At 41.9% G+C, this 14,054-nt stretch overlaps 1 protein-coding gene across 3 annotated transcripts in view; it reads right to left on the reverse strand.

Moving 5' to 3' along the window:
- KDM3B (lysine demethylase 3B) overlaps positions 1–14,054 on the reverse strand; it is a 61,914-nt gene that overhangs the window by 7,496 nt on the left and 40,364 nt on the right. For 2 of the 3 annotated variants that reach the window (XM_068409214.1, XM_068409213.1), the window contains 4 exons: positions 12,476–12,742; positions 4,841–5,012; positions 1,393–1,483; positions 1,176–1,306 (listed from right to left, as the gene is read on the reverse strand). In XM_068409214.1, the coding sequence (XP_068265315.1) occupies positions 1,176–1,306; positions 1,393–1,483; positions 4,841–5,012; positions 12,476–12,742 (661 nt within the window). Of the gene's footprint in view, positions 1–1,175; positions 1,307–1,392; positions 1,484–4,840; positions 5,013–12,475; positions 12,743–14,054 lie in introns of those variants that run through there. The other variant, XR_011048864.1, reaches the window with a different exon arrangement.

Consider the following 14,054-nt stretch of genomic DNA (forward strand, 5'->3'; position numbering starts at 1 on the left):
TTTTTAACTCTTATTTGTGATGCCACACTGCTAAAAAAAAAAACCAAAATAACCCTACAAGTACTTCTCAGAACTGCAATATGTTGGTTTACAGCTTAAGTCTCATCCACATTTGGTTACTGAGCTAAAACATTTTTTAAAAAAGATGAAACAATGAAAAGTCTTTCATGTCCTCAGGTGAGTTGTTACTGTAGGCATATTGATCATTGGAATGCAAACCCGTAAAATCCCTGCACCCCTGTCTCATAAATATTCAGAGAGAACTACAGAAGTTATATTAGGGTAAGTTTGCTTCCACATACTTGCTTTGCAAGATGGCTTCAACTTTTTCCTTATCAGTATCACCTGACATTTTCCAGTATATACAAAGAGCAACTGCTTTATTTGTCTTACTCTAAAGTTGCAAAAGTACTTCCAAATCAATCAGTTATTTAAAAGTATCCTGGAACTTTAACAATCATTTGTTTTAAATTAAAATTAAATTAAAAGTCTCCAAAACCTGCTTTTGGGCATGACCTCAATCAAAGTCAGTACATTCAGGAACTGAAATAATTCAAGTTGATATGACATGCATTAATTGTTCATATATCCTCCACACTCTGCTATATTGACAATAATTTGGAAATGTAATGCTTCACAGCATTAAAAGTTTCCTCCATTTGTATGCTATTTACCGACTATATAATTACAGTCTTAAGAGGAAAAAACTATCCAGTTCAGGTAGCTGAACACAGTGACAGTTTTGTCTTGCATGTTGTCTGTGGTCTGTGTTGTTAAGACACAGATGAAGAAAATTACAACCCTGGTCGGAAACATGAACACACAGATCCAAGTGCCCAGAAGCTGGCTAATTTTCTTTTCAAATGTATCAATTGGTCTCAAAAAGATATTAAATTCTCTTTGAACCCTGTATTGGTATTATGCTTATTATATGTATTAAATAATAATTATTTGCAAACTTACCATATGTACATCTCTTGGAAACCACAAGGCAAAAAAGGGCACATCTGACAGAGAGAAGACTAGCATAGGAATAGATCACAGGACCAATTAAAAAAAATGACAGCGTGCTCTAGGATAAGCACTGAGTTTTGATTAATGCCACGGCCTTGCATATGCCCTAAGTATAATAAAGAGTCACAAAAATCAACATCTGCAGAACTATTCTCACATACCATAGGCATTGTACATTTTGGGACCCAAGTCAGGACGGACAAAGTAGCTTGGCAGCCTAGAAGCCAAATTCAGTCTGCCATCCCTCTTGGTATATTCAGGAAGAGGAAGGTTTTCCATCAAGTCCTCAAACCTAGAGAGCAAAAAGAGAACAAAGGCATGTTTTCCTCCGTAGTGCCTACAGCAGTCCTGCAGGCACTGATACTAAGGTCTACTTACCTTGTAGGCATCATATCTCTGAAGTCCTCCCCTGGAGGCCAGTCCTTTAACTTTAGTACCATTGGCTGACCATCATCTGACCTGAGCCGTTCTGCAAGAAACAAATTAAGATTTCTTCATGTAATACCTTTTTACCACAGCCCATTACTTTGTTTAAGCTGAAAGTCTTTTGTACCAAGACCTCTTACACTGCACAGCAAACTGGATCCTGATTTTTCTTTGGGCTTCCGAGCATTATCATAGTATGACCAAACAACAATTTAACAATTATATATATATCACTACCTACAGCAGTAGTTTGACAGATGTTGCACAGTTGCTAAGTTTTAGAACAGTCTTTATTCAACTTCGAAAACAAGCCTTTCCAAAGTGTTCTGCCTTACTGCTTTTACCAAAGTCTAAAGTTTTATCTTTCATTTCAAAAGGAGTGGTGCTTCTACAAAATTAAAGTTATTAGTTCATGCTCTGAAATCAACCCCAGCCTCAGTATAAAGCAAGAATCCATGGTACACCACACTCAAAAAAGCTAAATGGCAGGTGGTTACTGAGGAAGACAGCCTTTAGTTTTTTAAATCCTTCTTTGCTGGAGGCACTCAAATTAGCAGGGTGCCGAATTCAATCATTTGTTCTTCAAGAGTTGTACGTGAGTCCTGGCTGGTAACAGTGAAAGCTGGTAGCACAGAAAGATGACATTACGTACGCGACAGTGGATGTACGATATGACAGCACTGACCACATCAGCTGCTGTTTTGTCTCAGATGTTACAATGGCTAAGAGAGTCTATCTGGAAGTGGTATGTGCAGCAGTTTAGAAGACTCAGCATAACATTTAGAGAGAAACAAAGTTCACTCTTCCACCAGATTCTTCACAACTCTACATGAAGCCATCAGTTGGAAAACAGGATGTACTGCAGTCTGACACCTTCACATCCCCTTTTCCCCAGAAAGTAACACCCTTTACCACCTCCTACCTTACCAAGGATGGTCATCCAAACAAAAAGCAACTGATCTTACCCAGACCTCGCAGAGCTGCCAACAGCACCAAAAGAGAAAGCATACCTAAGAAACTAGGACCTGGACACCTGTGAATCATGTCTGCATTATATATCAACAGGCTACAGAAGACAGCCTTAGTCTGCAATATAAAAAATGATTTTATTGAAATTAAAAGGAATTGAGAACTGCAGATATGTAAACCAAAGTGAGTGTTTTAAAGGAAACAAATTTTGATGAGCTATGGATTTTAGAGAGGCAAGTCAACTGAAAAGCTCAAGGACTTGAATTTAAAGATGTTTCAGAACTTCCCATATTTAAGATTTTGAACTCATGAAGGATCTTTGTTGCAAACAAGAAGAAATTTGTAGGGAGGTTATTCAGAAAGGACAGAGTGAAGAGCTACCTGGAGGAAAACATACGGATCTGACAAATTGCACAAAACTGAACAAAACCCAGAAAACATCTAATCAGCAAAGAAAAGCAGGTCTAAGAAGGATCAAAACAAAAAAGTCAGACCTGCCAAAAGTCCACTTAGAACTCAAATATATTAAACCACAAGATTAAAATTAACTAAAAGTATCATATAGAATAATTAAGGGATTATCTCAACACCACCTCCAACCCCCCCTGCAATGAGCAGGGCCATCTTCAACTAGATCAGGGTGCTCAGAGCCCCGTCCAACCTGACCTTGAATCTTTCCAGCGATGGGGCATCCACCACCTCTCTGGGCAACCTGTTCCAGTGTTTCACCATCCTAATCATAAAAAAATGTCTTCCTTATATCTAGTCTGAATCTACCCTCTTCTAGTTTAAAACATTACCCCTTGTCCTATTACAACAGGCCCTACTGAATGTGATAACACATTACTTAATGCTTGAGTTCTTCATTGAGAAAACCTTCTGTCAAGTGTGGATGTGGAAGCTACCCAGTTAAAATTCCTGGGGATATAACTGGTCAGATTAAAGAGCTTCTGAAAAGCAGAGTGCTCTATTTTAGCTTGTATGTACCTAGATCAAAGTGGTCTTATATTTACAGATGTTAGAGTTATAACGGCTCATTGCAATGTTGCTGATTTTAGTGTTGTGGATAAAACGTTTTCTGTATTTATTGCTATGTGCACATAGCAGAAGTGGTGAACGACTAGATGACTTAATGGAATGTTTGTTGAACAGCAAACAAAATGATAGACTTGTAGACCAAGAATATTCCCTTCCCTAGTCATTTTCCAATTAAAAAGCTCCCAGCTTTTGACTTGTTTTCATATGGTTCCAAGTACAGAGTCTTGTTTTTTGGTACTGTTAAATTTCGTGCTATTTCTGTTATTACTCAGAAATAAATGGCCTAGAAGGATATAACGGTGTGGTCTTTCTGTAATTGGGAAGCTTCACAAACTCTTCACTTTTATGCCAGGGTCATTCATGAAAACAGTAAATTTGTATGGGTCAAGTTATCTTTGAGAAACGTTATTTGTAGTTTGTCTCCAAACAGATATGCTCCTTTCAGCAAAAACAGCTGCTGCCTTTCTTTTAGACAATACCTTTACCACACTTTATATGAGAAATGTAGTGATCTAGGGTGGAAAACCTGATCACTTTTGCTAGTTTCTTTTAAATACATTTCATTTAGTGTTTTTCAGCCATGTGCAACCCCCAGTTGAGAAGAGTATTATTTGCTCTAGTCCAGAGATTTCACACACTAACTCATATGAAAACTGCTTGCAAATTATGTAATGACTCTGACTACTCTGCATTACATGAATTTTAGATTTCTCAAATATGTGGCTGGTTCCCCCCCCCCCACTCCCCACTCGCACGAAATTATTGAAGAGATGTAGAACAGCCACTGGATTTCCAACCCAAACCATTCTGTAATTCTACATAAGGTATACATACAGCATGGCTACTCACAATACATATAAGCATGTATTTGTACTCACAGATGACCTACTATAAAAATAATTTGCAATGTCAAGTTTACTTAGTTGATGTATTCCACCAAGTCTGAGTTTTAGCATCAAAAGCCTCAGTCTGTTTTAGGTCTGCAAGTTCCCTTTAGTTTTACAATAAACATTGGGGTTGGAAGAAGAGTAAGAGTAGTCAAATCAATAACGGTCTTCCTAACAGTAACTGATGATTAATTTCACTGAGGAAAGTTAAAAAAAAAAAGTAGTTTCCCAAGAAATGGATCATCTTTTGACACATGAAAGTAACACACACCAACATGCTGTAGTACAAAGTTTTCTTGGGCAGCCCTGCCCTAATCTTCACCAATGAAGTATTTTCTAGTGTGCTACATCTAAGGAGCAATGGCTTCTTTGGATGAGACTGACAGCTATTTGGAATTTTTTTAATTATTATTTTTTATTTTTTGAGAAAATAGGTGGAAAAGGAAGAGTTGAAGGTAGCAAGACAGACTGCTCGGTTAAACTAGTCAGCCATAGATATTACTTACTAGATATTATCTCAAAGCCATCCCAGAAGTCACGCACTTTCACGTCTGAAATTATGGCACAGTTCCTGCAGTTCACCAAATCTACATCTTGATCTCCAAATTCCAGGCTGAAAGCTTCTGGTTTCCAAAGCTCTGACTTCAACTTCTTATGGACACCAGATACCAGCACGGGCTGAGAATACAAAGATGAATGCTTACTCCACCATAACCAAATTTCTTACACATGCAGCCAAACTTTTTTAAGAGCTGAGACTCCGTGCTACCATCATACAAAAGACACCACAAATCTATTTTCATCCATGTCTGGGTTTTGTGCATCAGACAAATAACTAGAGTCAAAGCAAACTTCAGTTCCAGGCCCTGTGCAGTTGCCTTAGAAGTGGTATTGTATTAGACTTACTAAGGCAAGTGTATTAGGTCTACACGGCAAGGTGTTGGCAGCAGGGCTGGGTTCTGTGAGATGAGGCTGGTTGCTGCCCCGTGCTGGACACAGATGGTTCCACCCGGCTCCAACAGACCCATTGCTGGCCAAAGCTGAGCCCATAATTGACACTGGTGGTGCCTCTGTGATAATAAGAAAGGGTAAAAAATGCTCCACAGCTGCTGGGAGGTGGGAGGGGGGAAGGAAGTAAGAGAAACAACTCTGCAGACACCAAGGTCAGTGAAGAAGGAGGGGGAGGAGGTGCTCCAGAGATTCCCTTGCAGCCCGTGCAAGAGACCATGGCAAAAGCAGGTTGACCCCCTGCAGTCTGTGGAGGACCACAGTGGAGCAGATATCCACACTGCAGCCCGTGGAGAACCCCACACTGCAGCAGAGGGAGATGCTCTGAAGGAAGCTGCAGCCCATGGAGAGCCCACGCTGGAGCAGGCTCCTGGTAGGAACCGTGGCCCTTGGAGAGAAGCCCATGCAGGAGCAAGTTTTCTGGCAAAAACTGGGGATCCGTGCTGGAGCAGTCTCTTCCTGAAGGACTGCAGCCCATGGAGAGGGCCCACGCTGGAGCAGTTCATGAAGGATGGTATCCTGTGGGAGGGACTACCACTAGAAACAGCATTTGTAGTAAAGCCTTCTCATATGAAATTTTCATATCCTGATATGAATTTTTTAACTACTTCACTCATTGTTTATGTGTAATCATGGATCATCATTAATTCTCTAGTACAAAACCAAGTAGTGGAAAAGTGGCTGTTCACTTGCCAAAGGGGTTTTAAGATGTTTAGGCTAACCATGTATATACATTCCACACCAAGATTTGAGTGGCCTCTCCCCATAAATGCTCAAGGCATTTGCTAAACTAACAATACTAGGAAAAGGTACACCACACAACCCTCCCAACACGGTCCAAGACCTCGTCAGTTCCTCTCACCCTGCAATCTCTAGAGAGAGTTAAGAGACTTGAGCGAAAAGGAAAAGGGTATGAAGTGAATTGCACATGGACTATCCCACCTGAAGAGCTGTACGGTTTAGTAACTGCTACCTATGTTCAAATGACAGTTCACATGTCTATGCAGGTTTGAATCGATTCCAAGCTGTGCTCTATACATTAACAATGATCTGAAGGTGGATCTTGGGTTTATTCACATGAAGAGCTCATTACAAGCCTGAGGAGAACAGATGATCCTAGATGTTCTAGTAGTATCAGCTCATTATGCAAAGATACCTACAGAGCTATAAACAAGCAACTCCAAAGTTACACTGCTTAAAAACACTCCAGTAACTAACCACTGCTTCACCTGGATTGCCCAATGGCCTCTAACAGGACTAGTATCCATTTTAGCCCCTAAGTGAGGAGAACTATTCATTCAGAAATGAATGGAGAGGAAAAAACAACTTTGGGGATAACAGAAATGGCCTTGGTTTTCCAATATAACACAACAGCCCTTAAGTTCTAGAAGGTGGCAATGAAATGTCAACTCCAGAAGAGTGAGGTTTAAGAAAAAAAAAAAAAGAGGTTGTTACTTTACTCCTGTCTTCAGAAAAACAAAAAACAAAAAACAAAAAACCCACAGAACCACAGAAACATTTAGACTGGAAGGGACCACCCTCACACTAAAAAAGTGTTTTCTTGTGTTCAGGTTGAACTTTTTTTTAATTTGTGCTCACTGCCTCTTGTCCTGTTAGTGGGCACTGCTGAGAAGAGTCTGGCTCCCTCTTCCTCATTCCCTCTCATCAGGTACTCATACACATTGGTAAAGATTTCCTCCCCACACTCCCCCCAGCCTTCTCTTCTCTAGGCTGAACAGTCCCAGCTGTCTCAGCCTCTCTTCATATGAAAGATGCTGCAGTCCCTTTATCATCTTTGTGGCCCTTTGCTGGACTTGCTCCATAAATCCATGTCTTTCTTGTATTGCGGAGCCCAGAACTGGACACGGCACTCCAAGTGTGGCCTCTACCAGTGCCAAGTAGAGGGGAAGGATCACTTCCCTTGACCTGCTGACAACGCTCTTCCTAATGCAGCCCAGGATACTGCTGCCCTTCTTTTGTCACGAGGATGCATTCTTGGCTCACAGTCACCTCCTTGTCCACCAGGACCCCAAGTCCCTCCAGGCAAAGCTACTTTCCAGCCATCCACCCCCCAGCATGTACTGCTGCAGGCTCGTATTCCTCCTGAGGTATAGGACTTTACATTTCCCCTTGCTGAACATCATGAGATTCCTCTTGGTCCAATTCTCCAGCCTGTCCAGGTCCCTCTGAATAGCTGCACAACCATCTGGTGTATCAGCCATTCCTCCTAGTTTTGTATCATCTGTAAATTTGCTGAGGGTTTATGAACTCTGTCCCATCTAGGTCATTAATGAGGATGTTAAATAGTTCTCAACCCAATACTGACTGGCCTCCAGCTGGACTTTGTGCTAGCAATCACAACCCTCTAAGCATGGCATTTCAGTCAGTTTTAAATCCACCACACTGTCTACTTATCTAGTCCATACTTCATCAGTTTGTCTGATGACATTATGACAGTGTCAAAAGCCTTACTCAAGTTAAGATACAAAACATCCAGCGCTCTCCCCTCATCTACCAAGCCAGCCGTCTCATCACAGAAGGATACGAGGCAGGTTAAGCACGACTTAACCAGCATTCCTGAGCCCCTCTTCTCTTCAGGACCATATCCCAGGGGATTCTTCCAAGCAGATATCTGAAAAGGTGAAAGTCTGCTCTCCTGAAGCCCAGGCTTGTGATCTTGCTTTTTTCTTTGCTCTCTCCTCTCAGGATCTTGAGCCAAACCCCACCATATGACAGTCACTGCAGCCAAAGCTGCTCCTTACCTTCACATCAACCACCAGTTCTTCCTTGTGTGTAAACATGAGGTCCAGCAGAGAGCTCTTCCCTAACTGGCTTCTTGATCAGCTGTGTCAGGACGTTGTCATCAATGCACTCCAGAAAACTGCAGGAGTGCTTATGACCTGTTGTGTTGTTCCTCCAGCAGGTATCAGGGTGGCCCCACAAGGCCCAGGAAATGTGAACACAGGGCTTCCTCCAGTTGTCTGAAGAAGGCCTTATCAGTTCTTCTTTCATCAGGTGGTCTGTAGCAGATACTCACCACAACGTTGTCCACGTTAGTCTGCTCACTAATCCTGGCCCATAAGCTCTCAAATGGCTCATTATCCGTTCCTACACAGTTTCATGCATTCCAGCTGCTTCCTCACATAAACAGCAATGCTCCCTCCTCACCCTCCTGGCCTGTCATTCCTGAACTGTCCTTCCTGAACAGCTTGTACCTATCCCTTGCCATACTATAGTTGCATGAGCTATCCCACCACTCCTCCATCATACCAATGAGATTGTGGTCGTGCAACTGCACATTAATTCCTCCTGTTTGTTCCTTGTGCTGTATGCATTAGCGTACAGGCACTTCAGAAAGGCATCTTGTCATGCTGATTTCCCAGAAATGGTATGGGAGCTTTCCTCACAATGCTGTGATGTACACAGTTCCTTACTCATGTGCATATGCTTGAGGTGGACATCTTTCATCCCTGTTTTCTTGAGTATGAGATTTCTCCTGTTCACATCACCCCACATTGCTTGCTTGCCAACCCAATCAACTAATTCCTTTCTTAATCATTGGTCATACTCTCCCTCCCTTGTTGTTCCTGGCTTACAGCTCTCCTGATCAGGTTGGCCAGCCTGTTGGCAAAGATGCTTTTGCCCCACTTAGATGGATCCCATCTCTTCCAAGCACTCCTCAATCCTCAGAGAGGTTCCCATGATCATAAAATCCAAAACTCTGTTGTCAAAACCAGCTGTGCAAACAATGGTTGACATGCAGAATTGGTCCACCCCTCTACCCCTCACTGGCAGGATTAAGAAAACCACCTGGGCTCCACGGCCTTGACCACTACTCCCAGAGCCATATAAACACTCTTGATACTCTCCAGGTTTCTGCCGTACTATTGTTTGTGCCAATATGGGAGAGGAGCAGATGGTAAATGTCTGAAGGACAGACAAGCTTTGGCAGTCTTTCCACTATGTCCCAAAATTGAGGGCCTGACAAGCAGCAAACCTCCCTAAGATGACAGAGCAGATACAGCGATCCCAAATGTAAATACATTCCCTGATTCCAGCAGGAATTGTAATATTAAGGCAATGGAAAGGTTTTAATCATATTCTACAAAAAACCTAGAGGTCATGGATGAGGCGTAAAATGACAGTACCTTTCACAGGACAGGAGGAAACTGCTGCCAGGTAGACTTTAAGCTGATGGATAAACTAGTATTCTTCAGTCCAGGAAAATAATGACAAATTTTGATCCCTGCTGTATTCACTTGACCATAAGAATTAAAAAAAAAAAACCAAACCAAAACCAAACAAACAAACAAAATCTACTTAATCTAGTAGAACCCTTCCAGCTATTAAGCAGAGAATTTCTCATGGAAGAAAGAAACTGCTCTCTCTAGTGAAGAACACAGCTAGGGTTGCAAGATAGAAGGATAGCGCATTTGGTTGGTAGACACTTCCTGCCAGATCTACTCTCAGACTACAGGGAGAAAACAAATAAAAACCTCCAAAACCACCCCAAATCTTCAGTATCTCAAAAAAGAGAAACCCCATCATGAAAACTCAGAAAAGAACAGGTTGCTGTAGGATGAGAATCCTGACAGTATCCCCGGATCAGCAACCACCATGTTCAGGAGAGCAAAATGCTCTTGAAGGACAGCTTCAGAAAGAAATAATCTCCCAATGAATTCTGGGATAAGACAGTTTAACTTATTTCTGATAATTTCTAAGACAAAGGAGTGGAAAAATGTTGCTCTTTCTGCATGACACTGACAGTGTCATTCGTTATCGATTTGTTAAAGGGAAAAGAATTTTCTCTTTTAACAATGTGAGATGCTACCATGGCTAAGATCTTCATATGGTTCAGATCTAGTGTCCAGTGTGCATTTATTGTGCTGGGGAGGGGAGCTAAGAGGTTTTTTCCAAATAACCTTTTCCAGTCCACAAAATGGGAAGGGGAAGATGATTTGAGGGATGGTGGTGGAATTAATGTTCTTTGACTTCAACTTAAAGGTGCAGCTGGGATGTACAGGAGGATGTCAGCTAAGGAAGAACTGTGACAGAGCAGAGTTTGTTGAGAGAATCTGTGCTTGAAGAAAATCTGTTCAGAATAGCCTTCTCAAGACAGCAACGCCTGCCTGGGTCACCTGCTCTGTCTTGTGCAGGAATGAGTGGGGTTCACATTTCAGCAGGAAACTCAAGTGAGTGCAACACCACTGTAGAATCCTTGAATGAGCAAGGGACTCGCCTAGTCTGTTGCTATACAGGAGGTCCTCTGAATGACAGTAATCCAAAAGCATCAATAGTACATCTTGCGATGAAGCCTAAAATCAAGGGTCACAAATAGTACATGAGCATGACAGTTGTGGCCAGAGCCTCAGAGTGTGCACCAACTTGTGCGAGCTAAACCTCTAACAGAAGATCAGTAATCACATCTCTAGACTCCATAAGGAGTCTCTCAGGATTCATTAACAGTCAAGAACCCCACGGCCAAGTGCAGCATCTTGCACCTGGTGATTAACCAGTCTCATTTGCAGAGAAACTGACAAGCACATCTTTTGTAAGTAGCTCACAAAGTATTTAGGATCCTCCTCAGAAAGACAATATTATCTGCTGACAGAGAGGGTTGAGAAACTTACCAGACTATACTGACCAGAAACTAAAGAGCTCTTTACCAAGTCAGGCAGATGACTGACACCACAGCACTGCAAAAGAATGATGTGAAATCCTTCATAAATCAGAAAGATGCAACAGGTTCAAAAAAAAAGAAGAGACCCCTCTGCACTCCAAAAAATCAGGACAATAAGATAACTGCAATTAGGGGGAAAGCTGGCAATACCAGCAGTAAGCTAAGTTTCTAGTCAGACAAGCGAGAGCGTGCTGCACAGTAGCCTCTTCCACCTATTAGAAGCTGGCTAAGGGAATCAGAAACAGGAACTGGTAACTCTGTGGTTGGTAGTGCCACAATCCTCTCCACAGCTTTCATGGCTACGTGCTAGTTATGCTTGTACCCAGGGACCCAGAGAATGTGCAGTCCCATGGGACATGCTAAACTTAACTGAAAAGTACTCTACTTCTGTCAGGAAGGGACCCCGAATGCCAAAAGAGGAACATGCAGCCTGATCTGTTCCTCCACCACAGCTCAGCAGTCCGCACGTCTTGTGAGCAACCACAAGTAAGTATGCAATGTGAGTGCCAAGAGCATTAGCACAACAACAGAACAGCTGACAACAAGGACTTCTCCAGAAAACAAGATGAGGGACGTAACTGTCTAGCACCAATGGTCTCAATTCCGAGCAGTCAGTGAAGGTGTCAGTGTCAGAGGTAGCTGCAGAACCACGTGCCAAGAACACGGTTTGAACACTGACAGACACCATATTCTGTTAGAGCTATGGGTGCACTTCCAGCAGCTACTCACCCATTTTTTAAGATTCAGCTTGTCTGACCAGGCCAGTCTTTGAGACTCTGAAGAAGTCTAAGCTGTAGCACTATGGATTGAGATCTGAAAAAGTGGCTATGGTTGCAGCAGGTCTAAGGTCAAGTCTCTTGACTGAAGGTCTAACTGGTTGATGACCCCCTCAAAAAAAACAGGAGACTGCTTGATACATGAGATGCTGAGTTCAAAACAATACTTGGGTTCACACAGGCTGTAGGCTCAGGATGAGACTCTGCATCAAGTACACTCAAAAATTTCAGCAGAAATTACTGCATGCAGCACTTTTATTCTTGTACATGCTGCAGCTGGAAGGAATGGACCTTTCCTTGAGGCTATAAAGCATCAAATATGTGGTAGATGCTGGGATGTATGCAGGAAATCATAGTGGATTCCCTACTGGGCTGTAGTAGAGCAGGTTCAGCACAAACCACACCACAACTAAAAAGGCTGTCACAGCAAACACCCTCATACTGGTAAGCTGAGAAAAGCTCAATGCGCAGGGGCACATGGGCTTGAGTCAGTACAGCATGGGGTGGATAGGGCCCGTGTGTCCCCTGTTTGTAATGCTATAGCTGAAATCTTCATTCATCATAACCACTCGGGAGCAATTGGCCAAAGTTTGAATGGACTTGTCAGTAACCAAGGTATAGGTTAAAATTTCAAGATACTTATAAGCAGTAAGGGTTGGCTATTTGTCATCACCCACCTGGCCTTGTTTCCAGCACTCCCTGAAGATCTTCCAGTTGTTTTTGTTGCTAGGATCATGAAGGCAAAGGAGTCTACCATCACACAGCCAAGAGTGGGAAGTGTGTGGATCCAGCACATTTAAGCCCATTACCATTTCCTTCACCTCTCTCTGTGTCTCCGCTAAACTACTAGCTCGTTTTGCAGCATCCGACGTCTTCTTATTTTCCACCACAGAAGCAATGATATGGTCTAAGAAGTTAGGCAGGCTGGCTTTACCTTTGGCCCCCTAGAAGACATAAATCCAGAATTAAGTTTAGTCTTGCAACAGCATACATATTAATGTATATCTGCTCTCATTCAGATTTTAGTCACAGACATCTTGCTATCAGAGAAATATGCAACAGTAAAGAAATCAGCTCAAAGACAGGCATGTATCCAGTAAGAATAGAAACAGCTATGCCCCTGTTTTAGAACAGTAACACTTAAAATAACCTGCTACAGGCTATCTAGAAAAATATTACAGCAACCAATCATTGAACAGAAAACTTAAGTGATCTAAACTCTGCTACTTTAACGGTAAAAAGGGTTGATATTTTTCTTAACTTCATTAATATCTCAAGTCTATTTCCCCATTTTCCTCATTCCATTACTAAGAAAGTGAATTCAGCCCTGGCATAGGTAAGCTGATGAATACAGGAACATTAAGTGAACACTGACAGACAGAGAGGAGAAAGCGCTTCTTGTATGTATAATGTTAACAGAACCATCAGCAGACAGCCTTTCTGGCTGTGGCGTCCATGCTCCTCAAGGGACGTTCAAAGCTCCTTAAGGGATGTTTAGAATTCGGAAGAGATTAACGACACAATCTTAAATTGTGTTCTTAACTTTTTTTAAAAAAAGCCTGCCTATAGGCCTTGCCTATAGCAAGATACTGAAGACATGAAATATATTTCATATATTCAATAGAAGATAAACACTAACTGGATCATTATTCACAAGGTATCTATGGGAGGGGGCAGGAGTGTGATAAGATTTCTGGTAGCAAAGAGCTTCTCATTCTAGCCAAAAAAACAACCACCCCCCCACCAAAAAAAACCCCAAACCAAACAGGGACTGGAAGCTGAGTGAACAGTAACAGCAAAAACCTATTACGGGAACAATTTTGCCATCTTCTTTAAAACTAAAGTTCAATAGACAGAAAATTTACCGTATGCTAAGCTATCAATCTAAACCAAAACACTATTCATAATCAAAGATATTAATTCAGTAAAAAATATGCACGGAATTATAGAAGAGTCTAGCTCAGAAGGAAGACCTAGAGATCATTTGGTATAACTTTTTGAAATCAGGTTAAGTTACCCTGGGCTGGGTCAAGCCAAATCTTAACTTCTCAGGGAAGGAGATTATATCACTTATCTGGGCAGCCTATTCCACTGCTTGAATGTAAAGTAAGAATTTTTTCTTATATCCAAGATAGAATTTCCCCTGAAGCAACTTGTGTCCATTGCCTCTTGCCCTGTTACCAGGCATCCTTGTGAAAGGAGAAGCAGCTCCATATTGTCTACAACTACCTTTTAGATATAAGATTGATCAGATCC

The sequence above is a fragment of the Nyctibius grandis genome, chromosome 10 (assembly GCF_013368605.1).
Source record: "Nyctibius grandis isolate bNycGra1 chromosome 10, bNycGra1.pri, whole genome shotgun sequence".
Classification (NCBI taxonomy): domain Eukaryota; kingdom Metazoa; phylum Chordata; class Aves; order Nyctibiiformes; family Nyctibiidae; genus Nyctibius; species Nyctibius grandis.